Source organism: Manis javanica, chromosome 17 (genome assembly GCF_040802235.1).
Source record: "Manis javanica isolate MJ-LG chromosome 17, MJ_LKY, whole genome shotgun sequence".
Classification (NCBI taxonomy): domain Eukaryota; kingdom Metazoa; phylum Chordata; class Mammalia; order Pholidota; family Manidae; genus Manis; species Manis javanica.
The window spans coordinates 9,392,126-9,409,843 of record NC_133172.1 but is presented as its reverse complement, the minus strand read 5'-3'; the positions used below and the strand labels follow the sequence as shown (position 1 = coordinate 9,409,843).

At 47.4% G+C, this 17,718-nt stretch overlaps 1 protein-coding gene and 1 non-coding gene across 3 annotated transcripts; both read right to left on the bottom strand.

The window, feature by feature from the left end:
• Positions 1 to 922: 922 nt before the first annotated feature.
• TRNASTOP-UCA (transfer RNA opal suppressor (anticodon UCA)) lies at positions 923 to 1,009 on the bottom strand. The gene has a single exon. It is a non-coding gene; the product is annotated as a tRNA-Sec (tRNA).
• An 8,588-nt stretch (positions 1,010 to 9,597) lies between these two features.
• RTN2 (reticulon 2) lies at positions 9,598 to 17,537 on the bottom strand. Of its 2 annotated transcripts, XM_017644983.3 has the most exons (10): positions 17,319 to 17,537; positions 15,598 to 15,642; positions 15,013 to 15,483; positions 14,650 to 14,904; positions 12,236 to 12,443; positions 11,697 to 11,835; positions 11,489 to 11,558; positions 11,334 to 11,380; positions 10,349 to 10,407; positions 9,598 to 10,062 (listed from the first exon to the last, which is right to left on the bottom strand). In XM_017644983.3, the coding sequence occupies exons 1-10, from the start codon at positions 17,350 to 17,352 to the stop codon at positions 9,981 to 9,983; spliced, it is 1,410 nt and encodes a 469-aa protein (XP_017500472.2). In that variant the 5' UTR covers positions 17,353 to 17,537; the 3' UTR covers positions 9,598 to 9,980. The 2 variants fall into 2 exon arrangements, with proteins under 2 accessions (XP_017500472.2, XP_036861328.1); XM_037005433.2 differs by lacking the exons at positions 14,650 to 14,904; positions 15,013 to 15,483; positions 15,598 to 15,642; positions 17,319 to 17,537 and adding an exon at positions 13,978 to 14,135.
• Between the last annotated feature and the right edge of the window lie 181 nt (positions 17,538 to 17,718).

Sequence of the window (17,718 nt, the reverse complement as noted above, 5' to 3'; positions counted from 1 at the left end):
AAGATGGGGCAGGAGACCAGAGAAGAGACTGGGGTGGAGACACTGGGGTGTGTCTTGAGGGGTGGGGTGGAACTGGAACAAGGCTAGGGCTGAGGGATAGCGGGGAGGGGAAGGACTGAAAAGACATTAGGAGGCAGAACAGACAGGACTTGATGAGAAGCTAGCTTGGGAAAGACAGCGCTGAAAGTGGAAAATAGAATGGTCCAGGGGTCCAAGAGCTCTGGGACTGGAGGCCTACCACAGCTGCTTGATCTTGCACAAGAGACATCATCTCTCTGAACCTCAGTCTCCTCAGCTGCATGCGACTATGAGGAGTCAGTGAGCATGCGCTTGCCAATGCTGAGTGCAGAGTGAAGGTGCAATTATCGCCATGCTCATTGTCACTGGGGCCACCCTGATATCCCCACCCCCTTCTGCTGACCAGTACCCTTGTATCCTTCAGGTATCTGCTCAAATGCTACCCTGACATCCCACCTGAACTCAGATCTCCTTATTAGATGACCTCGTATGTTCTGTACTTGCCATCCCAGGAGTATCACCTTTGCAGTTAATTAAGTGTGTAATTAATGATTGCTTTAATGTTTACTGCCTCTGTTGGATTGTGAGCTCCGTGAGTCCAGGGCCTGGGATTGTCATCACCACTGTGTCCCCAGCACCATCCAGTGCAGGACTCAGCACCAAGCAACTGCTCAGCAAATACTTGTTGAATGTGTAAATGAATAAATGAATAAGTATTTGATTAATAAATGCGTGAGTGATTAAATATATAAGTAAGCAAGTGAAATGAATGAGCAAACGAGGAGGGAGATTCAGAGTAATTCTTATATTGTGAACATCTTACAAGTGATTTTTTCCTCTGATAGGTGCATCCTCCCAAGAAGTACACACTCTAATAATAATTTTGAAGAGAATAAAAGAACGCCGCCCGAAAGGTGGAATTGAACCACTCTGTCGCTAGACAGCTACAGGTTTGAAGCCTGCACCCCAGACCACTGAGGATCATCCGGGCAGAGTAAGCGTCTCCTCTCACAGCTATATAAAGGCAAAGAATTTATTTCATTTTACAGTTATGACTACATACTTTAGGAAAGTGTGAAATGGTTGATATTTTAAATACTTATAAATTCTATTTATTGCAGGTCATGTCTTTCCAATGTTTTACCTTTGCCTCTCAAGGCATGAATCATCCTATCTTTGAAAAATCCTCTTATTTGCATAGCGCCGCGCATTCTGGGAAGCGGCGACCCAGGACGGGGCACACTAGCCTGAAGCTGTTAAAGAACCAGAAGCCCCCTTTTCCAAATGAGAAGTCAATTTTTTAAGAAGAGGAACTCATAATTCGGTATCCAGAAGACACTTCCCTGAAAAACGCGAATCCGAGGGAGCGAGTTCCTGCTAAAGTCGAATTTGGTCCAGCCGCGGAGGCTCCGGGTAGGCAGTTATAGGAATGGTACGACACCTGCTGTTCATTTTTGGAACTTCAACGAGCCCGCTGTTCAGTCAAATATTTGAGCGCCCAGAGTCCCAGGCACTGTGCTAGGTGCTGGGGATGACAGAAATTCTGACCGCACTGAGCTCAGACACAGAGATGATCAATTCTGCACCTGATTTTTTTTGTATCATTCATATACAATCACACGAGCAACATTGTGGTTACTAGATTCCCCCCATTATCAAGTCCCCACCGCATACCCCATTACAGTCACTGTCCATCAGTGTAGTAAGATGCTATAGAGTCACTATTCGTCTTCTCTGTGCTATACCGCTTTCCCCGTGCACCCCCTACATTATGTGTGATAATCGTAATGCCCCTTATTCCCCTTCTCCCTCCCTTCCCACCCATCCTCCCCAGTTCCTTTCCCTTTGGTAACTGTTAGTCCATTCTTGGGTTCTGTGAGTCTGCTGCTGTTTTGTTCCTTCAGTTTTTGGTTTGTTCTTATGCTCCACAGATGAGTGAAATCATTTGGCACCTGTCCGCCTCTGCCCTCTCACCTCACTGGGCATAATACCCTCTAGCTCCATCCATGTTGTTGCAAATGGTAGGATTTGTTTTCTTCTTATGGCTGAATAATATTCCATTGTGTATATGTACCACATCTTCTTTATCCACTCATCTACCGATGGACACTTAGGTTGCTTCCATATCTTGGCTATTGTGCTGCGATAAACATAGGAGTGCATATGTCTTTTTGAAACTGGGATCCTGCATTCTTAGGGTAAATTCCTAGGAGTGAAATTCCTGGGTCAAATGGTATTTCTATTTTTAGTTTTTTGAGGAACCTCCATACTGCTTTCCACAATAGCTGAACTAGTTTACATTCCCACCAGCACTGTAGGAGGGTTCCCCTTTCTCCGCATCCTCTGCACCTGCATTTTTTGGCCTAGGAAACTGAGGCTTAGAAACGGATAGGACCATACCGCAGTCCACACAGCCCATTCACTTAGAAAAATTGAACCTGTAGCATCATCATTTTTATTACATAAAAAGTGGTCCTTTTATAATCTAAGTCGTTGATCCCTTGAGAATAATATCATCCCTCCACATGAAACCTTTCCATGCCTCTCACCTCAGAGTCAAAGTCAAAGTTCTTACCACAGCCTTAAAAATCCCTGTATTCTAGCTCCTTTCACTCCTCCAACCCCATCTCCTACTCTTCTCTCCTCCTATACCTGGCTTCTGGCCTACGGAGCTCCTGCGGCACCTGTCAGGCAGGCTCCCTTCTCAGGGCTGTTGTATGTGCTGCGCCCCCTGCCGGAATCTCCTTTCCTCCGCATGTCCACATGACTCACTGCCTCCCTTCACTCTGGCCTCTGCTCCAGCATCACCCCTTAGTGAGGCCTTCTCTGCCACCCAGTTTAAAATAGCACATTCTGTCACTCTATCGCCTTATCCTGCTGGACATTTCTCCATCACCCTGATCGCCACCTACCATATTCTATGTCTATTTGCTTATTGTCGGGCTGCTCCCACTAGAATATCACTTCCACGACACTGATTCATTTCTGTGTCCCTAATGCCTGAAGAGTGCTTGAGCACACAGCAGATGTTCAGTAAATGCTGGTAGGATGAATGAGAGAATATGAGCACTATCCTTCTTTGGACCTCTGTTTTCCCACTGGACTAGTACAAATGCCTTCACTGGAGGAACCATAATGAGTAGATGGATATAAAAGTTTGGCACAGGGCCAGGCAACTGGAGGCACTCAATAAAAGCTGTTTCAATCTCCAGCTGGTTTCCTGCCTCCAGTGGGCATGCCAAGGATGGGCTTGGGAGCTTTAGCCATTTTGGAGCCCATAATTTTACCCAGTCCCTCTTCCTCCATTCTTAAATATGAACAACAGAACACTTGTCTCACAGAAATCTTTAGGAAATTTTGCTAATTTTTTAATTTGGAAATTAAAAACACTGTCTCTGCTTGGCAAGTCTAGATTCAAGAGAAGGCACCTTAGGCTGTCTTTCTTTTCTGGGCAACCCCTGTATACAAATACTGGGCTGAAACTGTTACTCCTACAACATCATTATCAGGCTCCTAAAATGTGACATGCATCGCTAGAGGCAGTGAGATAATTTTAGGTGATGCACGAACAAACATTTTAAATGTTAATAGTTTTGTATTTATTTTTACTGTTAACCACTTCTATTTCTGGCAAGTTATACTGATTTCCTTGGTGGTGGAATTACATTTCCTTTTAAAAGACATTTGTTTTATTTTTCATAAAGTAGTTTTTTTTTTTTACTGTTTTCTTTTTTTGTTTGTTTTTTAATTTTTTATTAAGGTATGGTTGATATACACTCTTATGAAGGTTTCACATGAAAAAACAATGCAGTTACTACATTTACCCATATTATCGAGTCCCCACCCATACCCCAGTGCAGTCACTGTCCATCAGTATAGCAAGATGCCACAGATCCTCTATGTACCTTCTCTGTGCTACACTGTTCTCCCCGTGATCCCCCACACCATGTGTACTAAATATAATACCCCTCAATCCCCTTCTCCCTCTCTCCCCACCTGCCCTCCCACACCCTTCCCCTTTGGTAATCACTAGTTCATTCTCGGAGTCTCTGAATCTGCATCCATTTTGTTCCTTCAGTTTTGCTTCATTGTTATACTCCACAAATGAGGGAAACCATTTGGCACTTGTCTTTCTCCACCTGGCTTATTTCACTGAGCATAATGGCCTCCAGCTCCATCCATGCTGTTGCAAGTAGTAGGATTTGTTTCTTTCTTATGGCTGAATAGTATTCCATTGTGTATATGTACCACCTCTTCTTAATCCATTTATATACTGATGGACACTTAGGTTGGTTCCATATCTTGGCTATTGTAAAAAGTGTTGTGATAAACATAGGGGTGCATGTGTGTTTTTGAATCTGAGAAGTTGTATTCTTTGAGTAAATTCCAAGGAGTGGGATTCCTGGGTCAAATGGTATTTCTATTTTTAGTTTTTTGAGGAACCTCCATACTGCTTTCCACAATGGTTGAATTAGCTTACATTCCCACCAGCAGTGCAGGAGGGTTCCCCTTTCTCTGCATCCTCGCCAGCATTTGTTGTTCTTAGTCTTTTTGATGCTGGCCATCCTTACTGGTGTAAAGTGATATCTCATTGTGGTTTTAATTTGCATTTCCCTGATAATTAGTGATGTGGAGCATCTTTTCATGTGTCTGTTGGCCATCTGAATTTCTTCTTTGGAGAACTGTCTCTTCATATCCTCTGCCCATTTGTTAATCGGGTTATTTGCTTTTTGATGTTGAAGCGTGCAAGTTCTTTATATATTTTGAATGTTAACCCCTTGTTGGATATGTCATTTACAAATATATTCTCCCATACTGTAGAATGCCTTCTTGTTTTGTTGATGATGTCCTCTGCCATACAAAACCTTTTTAGTTTGATGTAGTCCCATGAGTTCATTTTTGCTTTTGTTTCCCTTGCTCAAGGAGATGCGTTCAAGAAGAAGTTGCTCATGCTTCTATTCAGGAGATGTTTGCCTATGTTGTCTTCTAAGAGTTTTATGGTTCCATGACTTGCATTCGGGGCTTTGATCCATTTCAAGTTTACTTTTGTGTATGGGGATAGACAATAATCCAGTTTCATTCTCTTGCATGCAGCTGTCCAGTTTTGCCAACACCAGCTGTTAAAGAGGCTGTCATTTCCCTATTGTATGTCCATGGCTCCTTTATCATATATTAATTGACCATATATGGTTGGGTTTATATCAGGGTTCTCTAGTCTGTTCCATTGTTCTATGGTCTGTTCTTGTGCCAGTACCAAACTGTCCTGATTACTGTGGCTTTGTAGTAGAGCTTGAAGAATAAATCCCCCCTGTTTTATTCTCCCTTCTCAGGATTGCTTTGGCTATTCAAGGTCTTTTGTGGCTCCATATGAATTTTAGGACGATTTTCTCTAGTTCGTTGAAGAATGCTGTTGGTATTTTGATGGGAATTGCATTGAATCTATAGATTGCTTTAGGCAGGATGGCCATTTTGACAATATTAATTCTTTTTATCCACGAGCATAGGATGAGTTTCCATTTATTGGTATCTTCTTTAATTTCTCTTATGAGTGTCTTATAGTTTTCAGAGTATAGGTCTTTCACTTACTTGGTTAGGTTTATTCCTAGGTATTTTATTCTTTTTGATGCAACTGTGAATGGAATTGTTTTCCTGATTTCTCTCTATACTAGTTCATTGTTAGTGTATAGGAATGCCACAGATTTCTGTGTATTAATTTTGTATCCTGCAACTTTGCTGAATTCAGATATTAGGTCTAGTAGTTTTGGAGTGGATTCTTTAGGGTTTTTTATGTACAATATCAAGTCATCTGCAAACAGGGACAGCTTAACTTCTTCCTTGCCAATCTGAATGCCTTTTATTTCTTTGTGTTGTCTGATTGCCATGGCTAGGACCTGCAGTACTATGTTGAGTAGAAGTGGGGAAAGTGGGCATCCTTGTCTTGTTCCCAATCTTAAAGGAACAGCTTTCAGCTTCTCACTGTTAACATAATCGGCTGTGGGTTTGTCATATATGGCCTTTATTATGTTGTGGTACTTGCCCTCCATACCCATTTTGTTGAGTTATCATGAATGGGTGTTGAATTTTGTTGAATGCTTTTTCACCATCTATGGAGATAATCATGTGGTTTTTGTCCTTCTTTTTGTTGATGTGGTGGATGATGTTGATGGATTTTCTAATGTTGTACCATCCTTGCATCCCTGGGATGAATCCTACTTGGTCATGGTGGATGATCTTTTTGATGTATTTTTTAATTTGGTTTGCTAACATTTTGTTGAGTATTTTTGCATCTATATTCATCAGGGATATTGGTCTGTAGTTTTCTTTTTTTTGTGGTGTCTTTGCCTGGTTTTGGTATTAGAGTGATGCTGGCCTCATAGAATGAGTTTGAAAGTATTTCCTCTTCTTCTACTCTTTGGAAAACTTTAAGGAGGATGGGTATTAGGTCTTCACTAAATGTTTTATAAATTCAGTGGTGAAGCCATCTGCTCCAGAGATTTTGTTCTTAGGTAGGTTTTTGATTACCAGTTCAATTTTGTTGCTGGTAATTGGTCTGTTCAGATTTTCTGTTTCTTTCTTGGTCAGCCTTGGAAGATTGTATTTTTCTATAAAGTTGTCCATTTCTTCTAGGTTATCCAGTTTGTTAACATATAGATTTTCATAGTATTCTCTAATAATTCTTTGTATTTCTGTGGTGTCCATAGTGATTTTTCCTTTCCCATTTCTGATTCTGTTTATGTGTGTAGACTCTCTTTTTTTCTTGATAAGTCTGGCTAGGGTTTATCTGTTTTGTTTATTTTCTCAAAGAACCAGCTCTAGCTTTCATTGATTCTTTCTATTGTTTTATTCTTCTCAATTTTATTTATTTCTGTTCTAATCTTTATTATGTTCCTCCTTCTACTGACTTTGGGCCTCATTTGTCTTCTTTTTCTAGTTTCATTAATTGTGAGTTTAGACTGCTTATATGGGATTGTTCTTCTTTCCTGAGGTAGGCCTGTATTGCAATATACTTTCCTCTTAGCACAGCCTTGGCGGTGTCCCACAGATTTTGCAGTGTTTAATTATTGTTGTCATTTGTCTCCATATATTGATTGATCTCTGTTTTTATTTGGTCATTGATCCATTGGTTATTTAGGAGCATGTTGTAAAGCCTCCATGTGTTTGTGGGATTTTTCATTTTCTTTGTGTAATTTATTTCTAGTTTCATACCTTTGTGGTCTGAAAAACTGGTTGGTATAACTTCAATCTTTTTGAATTTACTGAGGCTCTTTTTGTGGCCTAGTATATGATCTATTCTTGAAAATGTTCCATGTGCACTTGAGAAGAATGTGTATCCTGCTGCTTTTGGGTGTAGAGTTCTGTAGATGTCTGTTAGGTCCATCTGTTCTAATGTGTTGTTCAGTGCCTCTGTGTCCTTACTTATTTTCTGTCTGGTTGATCTGTCCTTGAGAGTGAGTGGAGTGTTGAAGTCTCCTAGAATGAATGCATTGCATTCTATTTCCCCTTTTAATTCAGTTAGTATTTGTTTTACATATGTAGGTGCTCCTGTGTTTGGAGCATAAATATTTACAATGGTTATATCTTCTTGTTGGATTGACCTCTTTATCACTGTGTAATGTCCTAGTCTCTTGTGACTTTCTTTGTTTTGAAGTCTATTTTTTTTGATACAAGTACTGCAACTCCTGCTTTTTTTCTATTAGTTGCATGAAATATCTTTTTTCATCCCTTGACTTTTAGTCTGTGCATGTCTTTAGGTTTGAGGTGAGTCTCTTGTAAGCAGCATATAGATGGGTCTTGTTTTTTAATCCATTCAGTGACTCTATGTCTTTTGATTGGTACATTCAGTTTATTTACATTTAGGGTGATTATTGATAGGTATGTACTTATTGCCATTGCAGGCTTTAGGTTTGTGGTTACCAAAGGTTCAAGGTTAACTTCCTTACTATCTAAGAGTCTAACTTAACTCACTTAATATGCTCTTACAAACACAATCTAAAGGTTCTTTTTTTTTTCCTCCTTTTTCTTTCTCCTCCATTCTTTATGTATCAGGTGGCATATTCTGTACTCTTTGTCTATCCCTTGATTGACTTTGGGAATAGTTAGTTTAATTTTGCATTTGCTTAGTGATTAGCTGTTCTGCTTTCTTTACTGTGGTTTTATTACCTCTGGTGGAAGCTATTCCACCTTAGCAACACTTCCATCTATAGCAGTCCCTCCAAAATAGACTGTAGAGATAGTTTGTGGGAGGTAAATTCTCTCAGCTTTTGCTTATCTGGAAAATTTTAATCCCTCCTTCAAATTTAAATGATAATCTTGCCAGATAAAGTAATCTTGGTTCGAGGCCCTTCTGCTTCATTGCATTAAATACATCATGCCACTCCCTTCTGGCCTGTAAGGTTTCTGCTGAGAAGTCTGATGTTAGCCTGATGGGCTTTCCTTTGTATGTGATCTTATTTCTCTCTCTGGCTGCTTTTAATAGTCTGTCCTTATCTTTGACCTTTGCCATTTTAATTACTGTATGTCTTGGTGTTGTCTTCCTTGGGTCCCTTGTGTTGGGCGATCTGTGCACCTCCATAGCCTGAGAGACTATCTCCTTGCCAAGACTGGGGACATTTTCAGCAATTACCTCCTCAAAGACACTTTCTATCCCTTTTCATAAAGCAATTTAAAGAAAAATATTAGGTAAATAGCAGAACAGATGATACAAAGATCATGAAGGTCATGAGGGAATGACTCAAGTTTGGGCAATGTCACAGCTAACAGTCGCAGCTTCTATTTACTAGTCATTTACTATACACCAGGCCCTGTGCCAAGGACTTTACATGTAGGTATGGCTATAGTGGTAGTTTTCCATTTGAGGAAACTGAGGCCCGAAGGAGTGAAGTTACTTTATCAAGGTCACTCAGACAAAAGGTAGTGAAGCTGGGATTCAAATCCATGTCAGTGCATCTTTAGACCTGTTTTTTGGGCCTCAGTTTACAGTTTTGGAACCTGAGGTCCAGAGATGCCATGAGGCCCTGCACTTTGTTTCAAGTCAATTGGAATGGAGAAAAGTGATTGGATGAGAGACATTTGAGAGAGAAAATATTAATGGCTTCCTGCTAATTAGATGTGGGGGGTGAGGAAATAGGAGTCCAAGGGCCATACCTAGGTCTCTAGCCTGGTTGACAGCATGGCAGAGAGGATGCCCCTGAACTGGAAACCAGGTAGGACAAGGAAGAGGTTTGGATGTTTCTTGGGGGAGTCTGTTTCCTGGAATGACAGTTTATCTTTGAGTGAGTTATGTATGTGCATGTGCGTGGTTAGGGGTTGGACACATGGGTTTGGGACTTCGGTTGCCCAGCTGGCAGAGTGCAGGGGATGACTAGGGATGTCTGCCTAGAGCACAGGCGTGGAAAGCGTCTATCAAGGCTTGGCTATTCCTGGGATTGGTGGTCTCTCAGCATTCTCCCCTCAATCAGTTCATAAACAGACGGTAAAGGCTTCTTTCCTGGAGACAGGGAAGGCTCCTCCTTGAGTTCCCACTTAGCTGCTTTCAGTACAGGAAGGTGAGGGCTGAGTGGACTGGAAGCACAGGAGGCCTTGAGTTTTTCACAAGTCTTTATTACAATGTAAATCCAAGCTCAGGCCTCCCCTGGGCCCCATGCAAAGCCCCAGCGCGGGGCCTAGTGGCGTCCAGGAGACACCAACCCCTCCCGGCGTCTCCAGGGGCGGAGAGCCCTATCTAGGCAGGCCCAGCGGCCAAGGTGCTTCGCCTTTCCTTGACTCTTGGAGCAGAGCCTCTTGGGAAATGTAGTCCGGGCCACTCAGACAATGGAGCAAATTCCCAGGTTCGAGTGATCCTGACACCCACTGGGAAATGGCTCGGGGGGAGGCGGGGAGAGGGTTGGGATGGAAGGAAGACGGAGTGGGGTGGAAGGCTGCAGGGGATTGGGGCAGGCATCCCGCGGGCAGAGACACCCCTTTCATTCGGCTTTGGCTTTGGGTCCGGAGACTGCGGCTGGTGCCGAGGCAAGGGCTCCGGAGCCTGGGATCTTCGCTCGGATCCTGAGGGAGAAACAGGTAGAGTCATGACGTATGGCAAGAAACTGGGTAGGTATCTAAGAACTAAAGGGAAAACTGAAAGTGGGGGACGAGCTGAAAGCCCAAAGCCAGCTCCCGCTCTCCACCTAGTGGCCAGCATTGGAACTGTCTGTCACCCTTTTAAGAAGGGCGCATTCAGCTCCAGTAGATTTAGAGACAGGGAATATGGGGCCACTGGATGTGTGTGTGGGGGGGGGGTTCCCAAGCTTACCCCTGCCCCATCCCATGTATTTCCACCCCATGCCCTTACTTAGCTTTGATGTGGCTCAACTGATTGGTCACCAATCCCACATACTGGTCCATCTGGGCCTGAAGAGACCAAGAAATGGTCAAAGGAGAGTTCCCATTGCAGGGGGTTCTTCTTCCTAATTCATTCAGGAGGCTGCTTCCTCCTCCACCTCAAAAGTAGGATTTGGGGGCGTGGCCCACCACTCCACCTTCAACTCTAAACCTCATAAAATACCCTTGGAAGTTAGACATCCAAGTTGAAGTGTCTGTCAGTTGGCCCCCTCTGTGTGGGGAGTGATGTCAAGTAGACACAAGAATGTGCCAGTGAGTCTGTTTCCTGGGATAACAGTTTATCTTTGAGTGAGTTATGTATGTGCGTGTGCGTGTGGTTAGGAGTAGGGTGGTTAGAGGGCACTGGTGTTGGTTGTCAAGTCCTTGAGTGCATTACTTTAAATACTAGTTTAATTTACAGTTAGTTGACTTTGAGTCTTGGTGATTCCGGCATGTGAAGGAGTTGGGGCTATCTCTCTGACAGAGACATGTCATTTGGTTCTCAGCTGTGCTGCAGAAGGGCATGTCAGCCCATCTGCCTGTCTCTGGATGGGATATATGTCAGTCTGCCTGTCTCTGGATGGGATATATGTCAGTTGGCCTTGGTTCTGTCAATCTTCTGGGTAATAGTCATCCCACCCACCTGAGGTTGACTGAGATGTCGTTCCCTAGCAGTTTCAGGCAATGGGAGCATCAGTCAGTCCACTTGTTTGGTTGGGCTGTTGAAATGTATGTTAGACTCTAGCTGCATTGTGGAGGGGCAGCAGGCAGACCACCTGTGCCTGGTGAGGACATTTGTCCATTCATTCCTGACTCTTTCAGGAGTGGAAGTACCAGTTGGTCCTCCTATCTCCCACTGGGACATCTGTCAGTAAGACCCTGGCTGTAAAGGGTGGGACAGTCAGATGACTTGTGTTTGGCTGGGATGCTGCCAACTGAGGACCTGTCACACTCACCTGGTGCTGCCGATAGAGCAGGGGGATGGTGAATAAACAGATCACTCCTGTGGGCACAGAGATGGGGGTCAGGTTCTCCCAAGGGGTTTCCATCTAGATCCCTGCCCTCAGCAAACCCCAACAACCCACGTGCCCCCACAGCCTTCCCAGCTCACCCATAATGAGAAGAGTCAAGCCATTGAAGACGGCACCCACGAAGGTCAAGATGTAGAAGAGAAGGGCCAGCTGGGGGTGAGGGTCAGGGTCAGCAGATTCTACAGGGCACTCCCCAGGATGTGACCTTACCCAGCATCGGTCCTTCTACCCCCAGGGGCAGGAAGGTGAATGTTAGGAACCCAGGAGGGAGTGGGGGCTTCAGGGCACCTTGAGGGAGTCCACAAGGTCTTCTACCAGGAAATAATGCCGCAGCTGGATGGCTGCAGAGATCACTTGGGAAGCAATCTGCTGGGACAAACGTTCCATCTGCTCCTGAGTGAGGGTCAGATCCACATCCAGATAGGCCCTGAGAGGACCAAGAGGTGAGAGGTGACTCAATGGATGGATAGGGCCCAGGCTGAGGGGTGTGACTGGGACAAGACAAGAACTGGGAGTTGGGGAGCAGGCCTGGTGTAGAGGGCTAATGTCAAAGTCGAAGTCAGGAGACAGGATCAAAGATTAAGGGTAAGGGTTAGGATCAGAGGGTAAGGCTGGAAGTCAAGGGTCAGAGCCTAGTTTAAAGTCAGTGTCTGGGTCAAGTTGGAGTCAGAAACAGGAATAGAATTAGTCAGGGCCAGGGTGAGAAGTTATTTAATTTTGAATGCCATAGACATTGAGTTGGTGCCTGACTTGAGGCCATGGGTCATGACTTACAGTCAGTGTTAGGTTCTGGACAGAGGTCAGGGTTAGGGGCTGGGGGTTCTCACTGGAAGGGGTTGGCGCCATCCCCCCGGTGCACGGCCTGCAGCACTTTTCGGTAAACCCTGAGAGAGATGGTGGCGCAGAGCAGCAACAGGGCCACATGGGAAGTCACAGACACGATGCTAAAGTGCAGGAGGCAGAGCAGGGAGACCACGAGGCCTGTGAAGACCACGCCTGACGTCCTTGTGTCCTTCCAGTACAGCAGGTCCGCCACTGTGGAGGAGGGCCATCGGATTGGGGTTTGGACCTAGCCTGCCTGTCCTCTTGACTGCCCATTTCCTGTCTCAGGGCTGAACCATGACCTCTAGACACACCTGTCTGAGCTTTCACCTAATTTCCAAATTCTTAGTTTTTTTCTTTTATTCCTTACTTGCTTTCCCTCGTCTCCTTCTGGAAAACCCAAAGCAACCAACTAGCAAGTCCCCTGAATCTTACTCCTGCCTACAGACACAATTTTTGGTCATTATTATGAAAAATGGAATCACATAGACACTTTTCCTGCATCATGCATCTCTCACTTTACTTTCCCTCCTAGAGTCCCCTCCTAGTCAACTAGAATGGCTCTTCATTCATTCTTTTTAAGGACTCCACCATATTCTATAGTGTGGCTGCACCATCATTAATTTTATTTAACCATATATCTGAGAGTGGTTCATTTTGTTTCCTACCCTCCCCCATCCTCTACAAATATTCTTACCTCCCAGAGGTTCTATTTCTGAGACAGAATCCCAGGGGTGGAATGGCTGGGTGGACTAGTAATGTATTTTTGATTGTCTTAAGTATTGTCAAATTCCTTACTAGCAAGACTCTAACAATTTTTATTTCCATGAGCAACATGAGAGTGATCTTACCCTGCATCCTGCCCAGCACTGGGTGTCACTGTTCTTTTTATTTTCTGCCAACCTGACAGGTGTAAGGTGATATCTGCTTGGTACCCCTGCTAACACGTTTTTCTAAGTCCTAAATGTATTAACAATACCATCCTCCTTCCTAAGCCCTAGCTCAAATTTCTGACCCCTTTCTGAGACCCTAAACTCACCTCCCAAGCCCAACCTGAGCCCTGACCGTGACCTCTGGACTCCAGTGTTTCATCTCACCCACCTAAACCTTAACAGCTCTTCCGCTAATCCCATCCCATTGGAGTGCAGACTGGGAGCCAAATACCCTTCCATTGGCTCCCAGACCTTCTCCATCCCCCCACCCGCTCTCCAGTCAAACTCTGACCCATCCGGACTGGTCCCCCTCAGAGTCTGATTCTTCTCACTTCACTTCTGCATTCCCACACACGTCTTCCCATCTACTTCTAACTAGGGCAGGCCTCCCCTCACCCCCAAAGCAGGGCGCTTTCCGGCAGGTAGCCCGAGGCCGGAGCCAGCGGGTGGGGGGAGGGGCCGGGTCGCCTGAGGCGGGGGCTAAGTTTAGGCACGCTGGGGGGAGGGGGCCTCGCCCGCAGCTGTGCTGGCCTGTCCAGCTCCTGAGTGACAGCGCCGCCTGGGCCTGCGGTTGGGGGAGGGGGCCTCCCTGCTCTTGGGCCCCAAAGCGCCGGCTTGGGGGAGAGGGGACCCCACGTTCTCTCCACGCCCTTCCTGGACATTCCCTCAGCACCCCTGGCCCCAGCCTGCAACTCTGATGAATCTGGGACCAATAGGAAACACCCCCCCCCCCCAGACTTAGGGAGAAGGGCGAACCTGGACCCCTTTCCGCCGTCCTCCAGCCCGCATCCCACCGGCCCGCCCTGCAAGCTCACCTTTACTCCCCATCTCCGCTCCGAGTGAGAGGCTGCGGACACTGCTGCTTCTCGGGGATTTTGTCCACTTCAGTGGAACCCGGAGGGAGGGGATAGAGGGGCGGGGCCCCTTTGAACACAGCCAATGACTCTCCACAGAGGTGTGGACAATTCTCTAAAGGGGTGGCTTTTCTCTTTGCAAACGGCCCAAAGCAGTGATGTCTGTAACCAACCTATGGCCCTTCGCGGAGGCTGGGCATATTTTAAAGGAGGGCGGGGTGTATTTACAACTGGCCAATGGATGTGGTCAAGGAAGAGGAGAGTTTTTAAGAGGCATAGAGTTAACTTATAAATGTAGCATCGCCACCATCTAAAAGAGCCTAATTTTTTCAGGGATACGGCCTTTCCAAAATCAGCCTCTAGGGGGAGTACTCCAAAAGAGAAATTGTTTTTTAGCAATCAGCCAATCCTAATGCTCGAAGGATGGCTAACTTCTCAAAGCAGGAGGGAGAACTATATGAACAGAGCCCCTGGCAATCTTAGATAACGGGAGTACTTTTTTAAAGGACGGAGTCAGTGCCCAATAGCAACACCTCCTCCCTTCTCCACTCTGTTCCTTCGCGAGGTTGGTCCCTTTAAGTTCCAATCCTCCCACCCTTGCTGAATGCCAAAGGAGCTCCTCACACAGATTACCTAGGTGTGGTTCCAATGGGGATTCTGATTGGTCCATGCTATCGAAGCACTGCCCCACGATTGGCTCCCGCTCCAGTTGCCCGCACAGCTCTTCCTCCTTCGGGTCCAGCGAGGGATCATGAGGCCAAGAGTTCGAATCCCGGGAGCGAGAAGGGGATGGGGTTTGGGCCTGGGGGATTCCACAGCCGGGGCTGGGCTGTGGAGTCAAGACTTCGGGCGGTGAGGACTGAGAGAGTCCGAGTGGTAGGTCCAGTTCTGGCGTGTTAGAGAGACAAGGTATGAGCTTCCTCCTTGGAGGTGCCCTGAGAAAAGACCGACCACCCGCCCCTTGTGGCTTTGGTCCCAGCACCTCCAACATCTCACCTTTCCCAGCCTCTCCAGAATCTGATCCGTCGGGTTCCTCGTCTTCCAGAGGGGTGGAGCTACTCGTGGCAGAGTCCTCCCCCGAACCCGCTCTCCGGGCCGCCCAGCCCAGTTGGTCCAGTTGGAGTCCCAGGTCCTCCAGGGAGCGCTCGGCCGGAGGGGCAGTGTCGGGGTCACCACGGCGCCCAGGCTCTGGGGATTGGCTCAGGCTTGGGATGCTCTCCAAACTGTCTCCCAAGCCAGGCTGAGAAGGCAGGTCCCGCGGCTCTGAGACTGAGCGGCCCTGGGGCCTGGGGCGGCGGACAGCTGAATCCCGGCGAGCCCCGGAGCCCACTACGCCGTCAAAGGCGATGTAGGAGAAGGTCAGCTCCCGGGGGGTGCCCCAGTCCTGCGAAGTGGTCTCTTCCTCGTCGTCCTCCGAGAATTCCCGGGCTGTGTGCAGCTCCCGAAAATCCGAGTCGTCGTTCCCTCCTGCAGGCAAAGGAGGGTGTGAGCTCCCTAACCAGGACCCTGACCCGCTCTCCTCAGTCTCCGCAGCTGTGAGCCCACTTCAAGTCCTGCTCTCCCATATGGCCTTCCACTTACCTTCTGTGGAGTCAGGGGTAGAGGAGGCTGTAGATGGAGCTTCTTCTGCGGGAAGGTAAGAATCAAAGATTTAGTCACTTAGATTGTCCGAATCACAGAAGTTTACCAGTTCTGGAAACTTGGATGGCCCAAATTGAGGAATCTTAGAATAAATACTTGAATCACAGGCCCTTTAGAACATTCTGCATACATACAGACTGTAAAACCTTACTGTCACTGCTACTGAAAGTTTAAATCCAAGAATCTTAATCTCAGGAATTTCAAATTAAGAATTTTAGGAGATTTCAATTCTTTCATTCTTTCAACAACCATTTATCAACTGTCTACTATGTAGCAGGCACTGTTTTAACCCTAAGGATAGATACAACTGAACAAAACAGACAAACCCCACCCTCCTGAGGCTTACACTCTATGGGGAAGAGGGACAACAAGTATATGATGTTGGATGCTAAGTGTGTGCAGAAAAATAAAGCAGGGAAAGGGAGGAGAAAATGAGAGGGTGCTATTTCAGACAGGGTGGTCAGGAAGAGTTCTCTGATAAAATGACATCTGAGCAGAGACCTAATTGAAGTGAGGAAGACATGCAAATATCCAGGGAGGAGTCCTCCAGGAAGAGGGAGAAGCCCAGTGCAAAGGCCCTGAGGCAGGCACTGTGTTTGACATATTTGAGGAACAGCGAGGTGTGAAGGTATGACAAACAGTGAGTGAGAGAGAGTGGTGAGAGATGAGGCCAGAGAGGTAAGAGGTGGGGGGAGATCATGCAGGGCCTTCCTTTGCAGGCCGAGGTAAGGACAAGATCTTACAGTCTTATTCTAGAATGTTGAAATAACAAATTCTTAGAATCTTGGCATCTGGACTCCCAAGACATGCAAGTGGCTGGATCTGAGAGTGTTAAAATCCCCAGCTGTCAGAACCACTGCGCGGTGGGGCAGAGAATGTTAGACAAGGACCACAAGAGCCCTGGGCTCAAAGATCTTGAGGATCAGACAAGGCATTTTCAGTTGGGGACTCTTGCCCCTCAGAGCTAGCTTGGGGCTTTGCCTACAGGAGATGGTCAATACCATTTGGAAATTGAAATTGGAAGCCCTCCCCCTCCCCACCCCCACCTTGTTTCCTCAGCTGGGGAATTGGGAGGCTGGGAATCAGAGGCCCAGAGCAGAGTGGGTCTCTTCCAGGGTTACTACTACTCAGTGGTAAAGCCCACTAGGGACCCAGGAGTCCTGGCCCCAACCCAGGGATAGCTGTTTTCCCGGGACAAGAGGTTGGACCATTTGGGTGAGGTCGGGGCTGCCTCTGAGTCTAGGCAGAAAACAGAGGTGGATGCAAAGATGGGTGATTGGGGGTCAGACCCTTCTCTATCCTGGGTCTACTTCTCCATTCAGCTCCCTTCCCCGCCGGCTGCAGCCAGCACCAGGGCGAGGGGACAGCTCCCAGAGAGCTTCATCCCTGGGTGGGGCCAGGAGACATTCCGGCGCCTAGGGCGGCAGCCCCCAAACCATCTCAGTGCCCCCCACCTCCGCCTGCCCCTCAGGTCCTTCGGGTCAGGTCGCCCCGTAGTAGCTAAAACGCAGGGGGAGGGGAGAGCTTCCTTTGTCTCCTTCGCCTCATTCTCCATCCCGGCTCTCCCGCGGCCCGGCGCCGGGGGGCTACCGGGGGGCTACTGGGGAGGAGTCCACCCGGGCCTCTGGGCCCCATACCAGGCCTGACCCTCCCCTACTCACTGCAGTGGGCGAAGACCGGCAGGACCTGCCCCATGGCCCTCCTCGGGCCTGCATCAGGACCCCCGCCCACTCCGGCCACGCCGCCCTGGGCCTGGGGCCGCGGGCGCTCATCTCCGCCGCGCCCACGCCGCCGCCGCCATCCTCGCCACCTCCTCCGCCCCCGCCGCTCAGCTGCCTCGGCCTGCCGCCGCCGCCGCCGCCGCCGCCCTCTGCTCAGCTCGGCGGGGGCGGGCGGGGCCGCGGGGGAGAAAGCACTGCAGCGCGGGACTGGAGGCGGGGCCAGGGGCCGGGCTGGGCGGAACCTGAGGGACGGCGGGGAAGGGGGCGGGGAAATAACAAGGGGACGGGGAGAGGCGTGTATCTTCTACTAGAGGGGCGGGACTAGGAAGATAGGCCACGT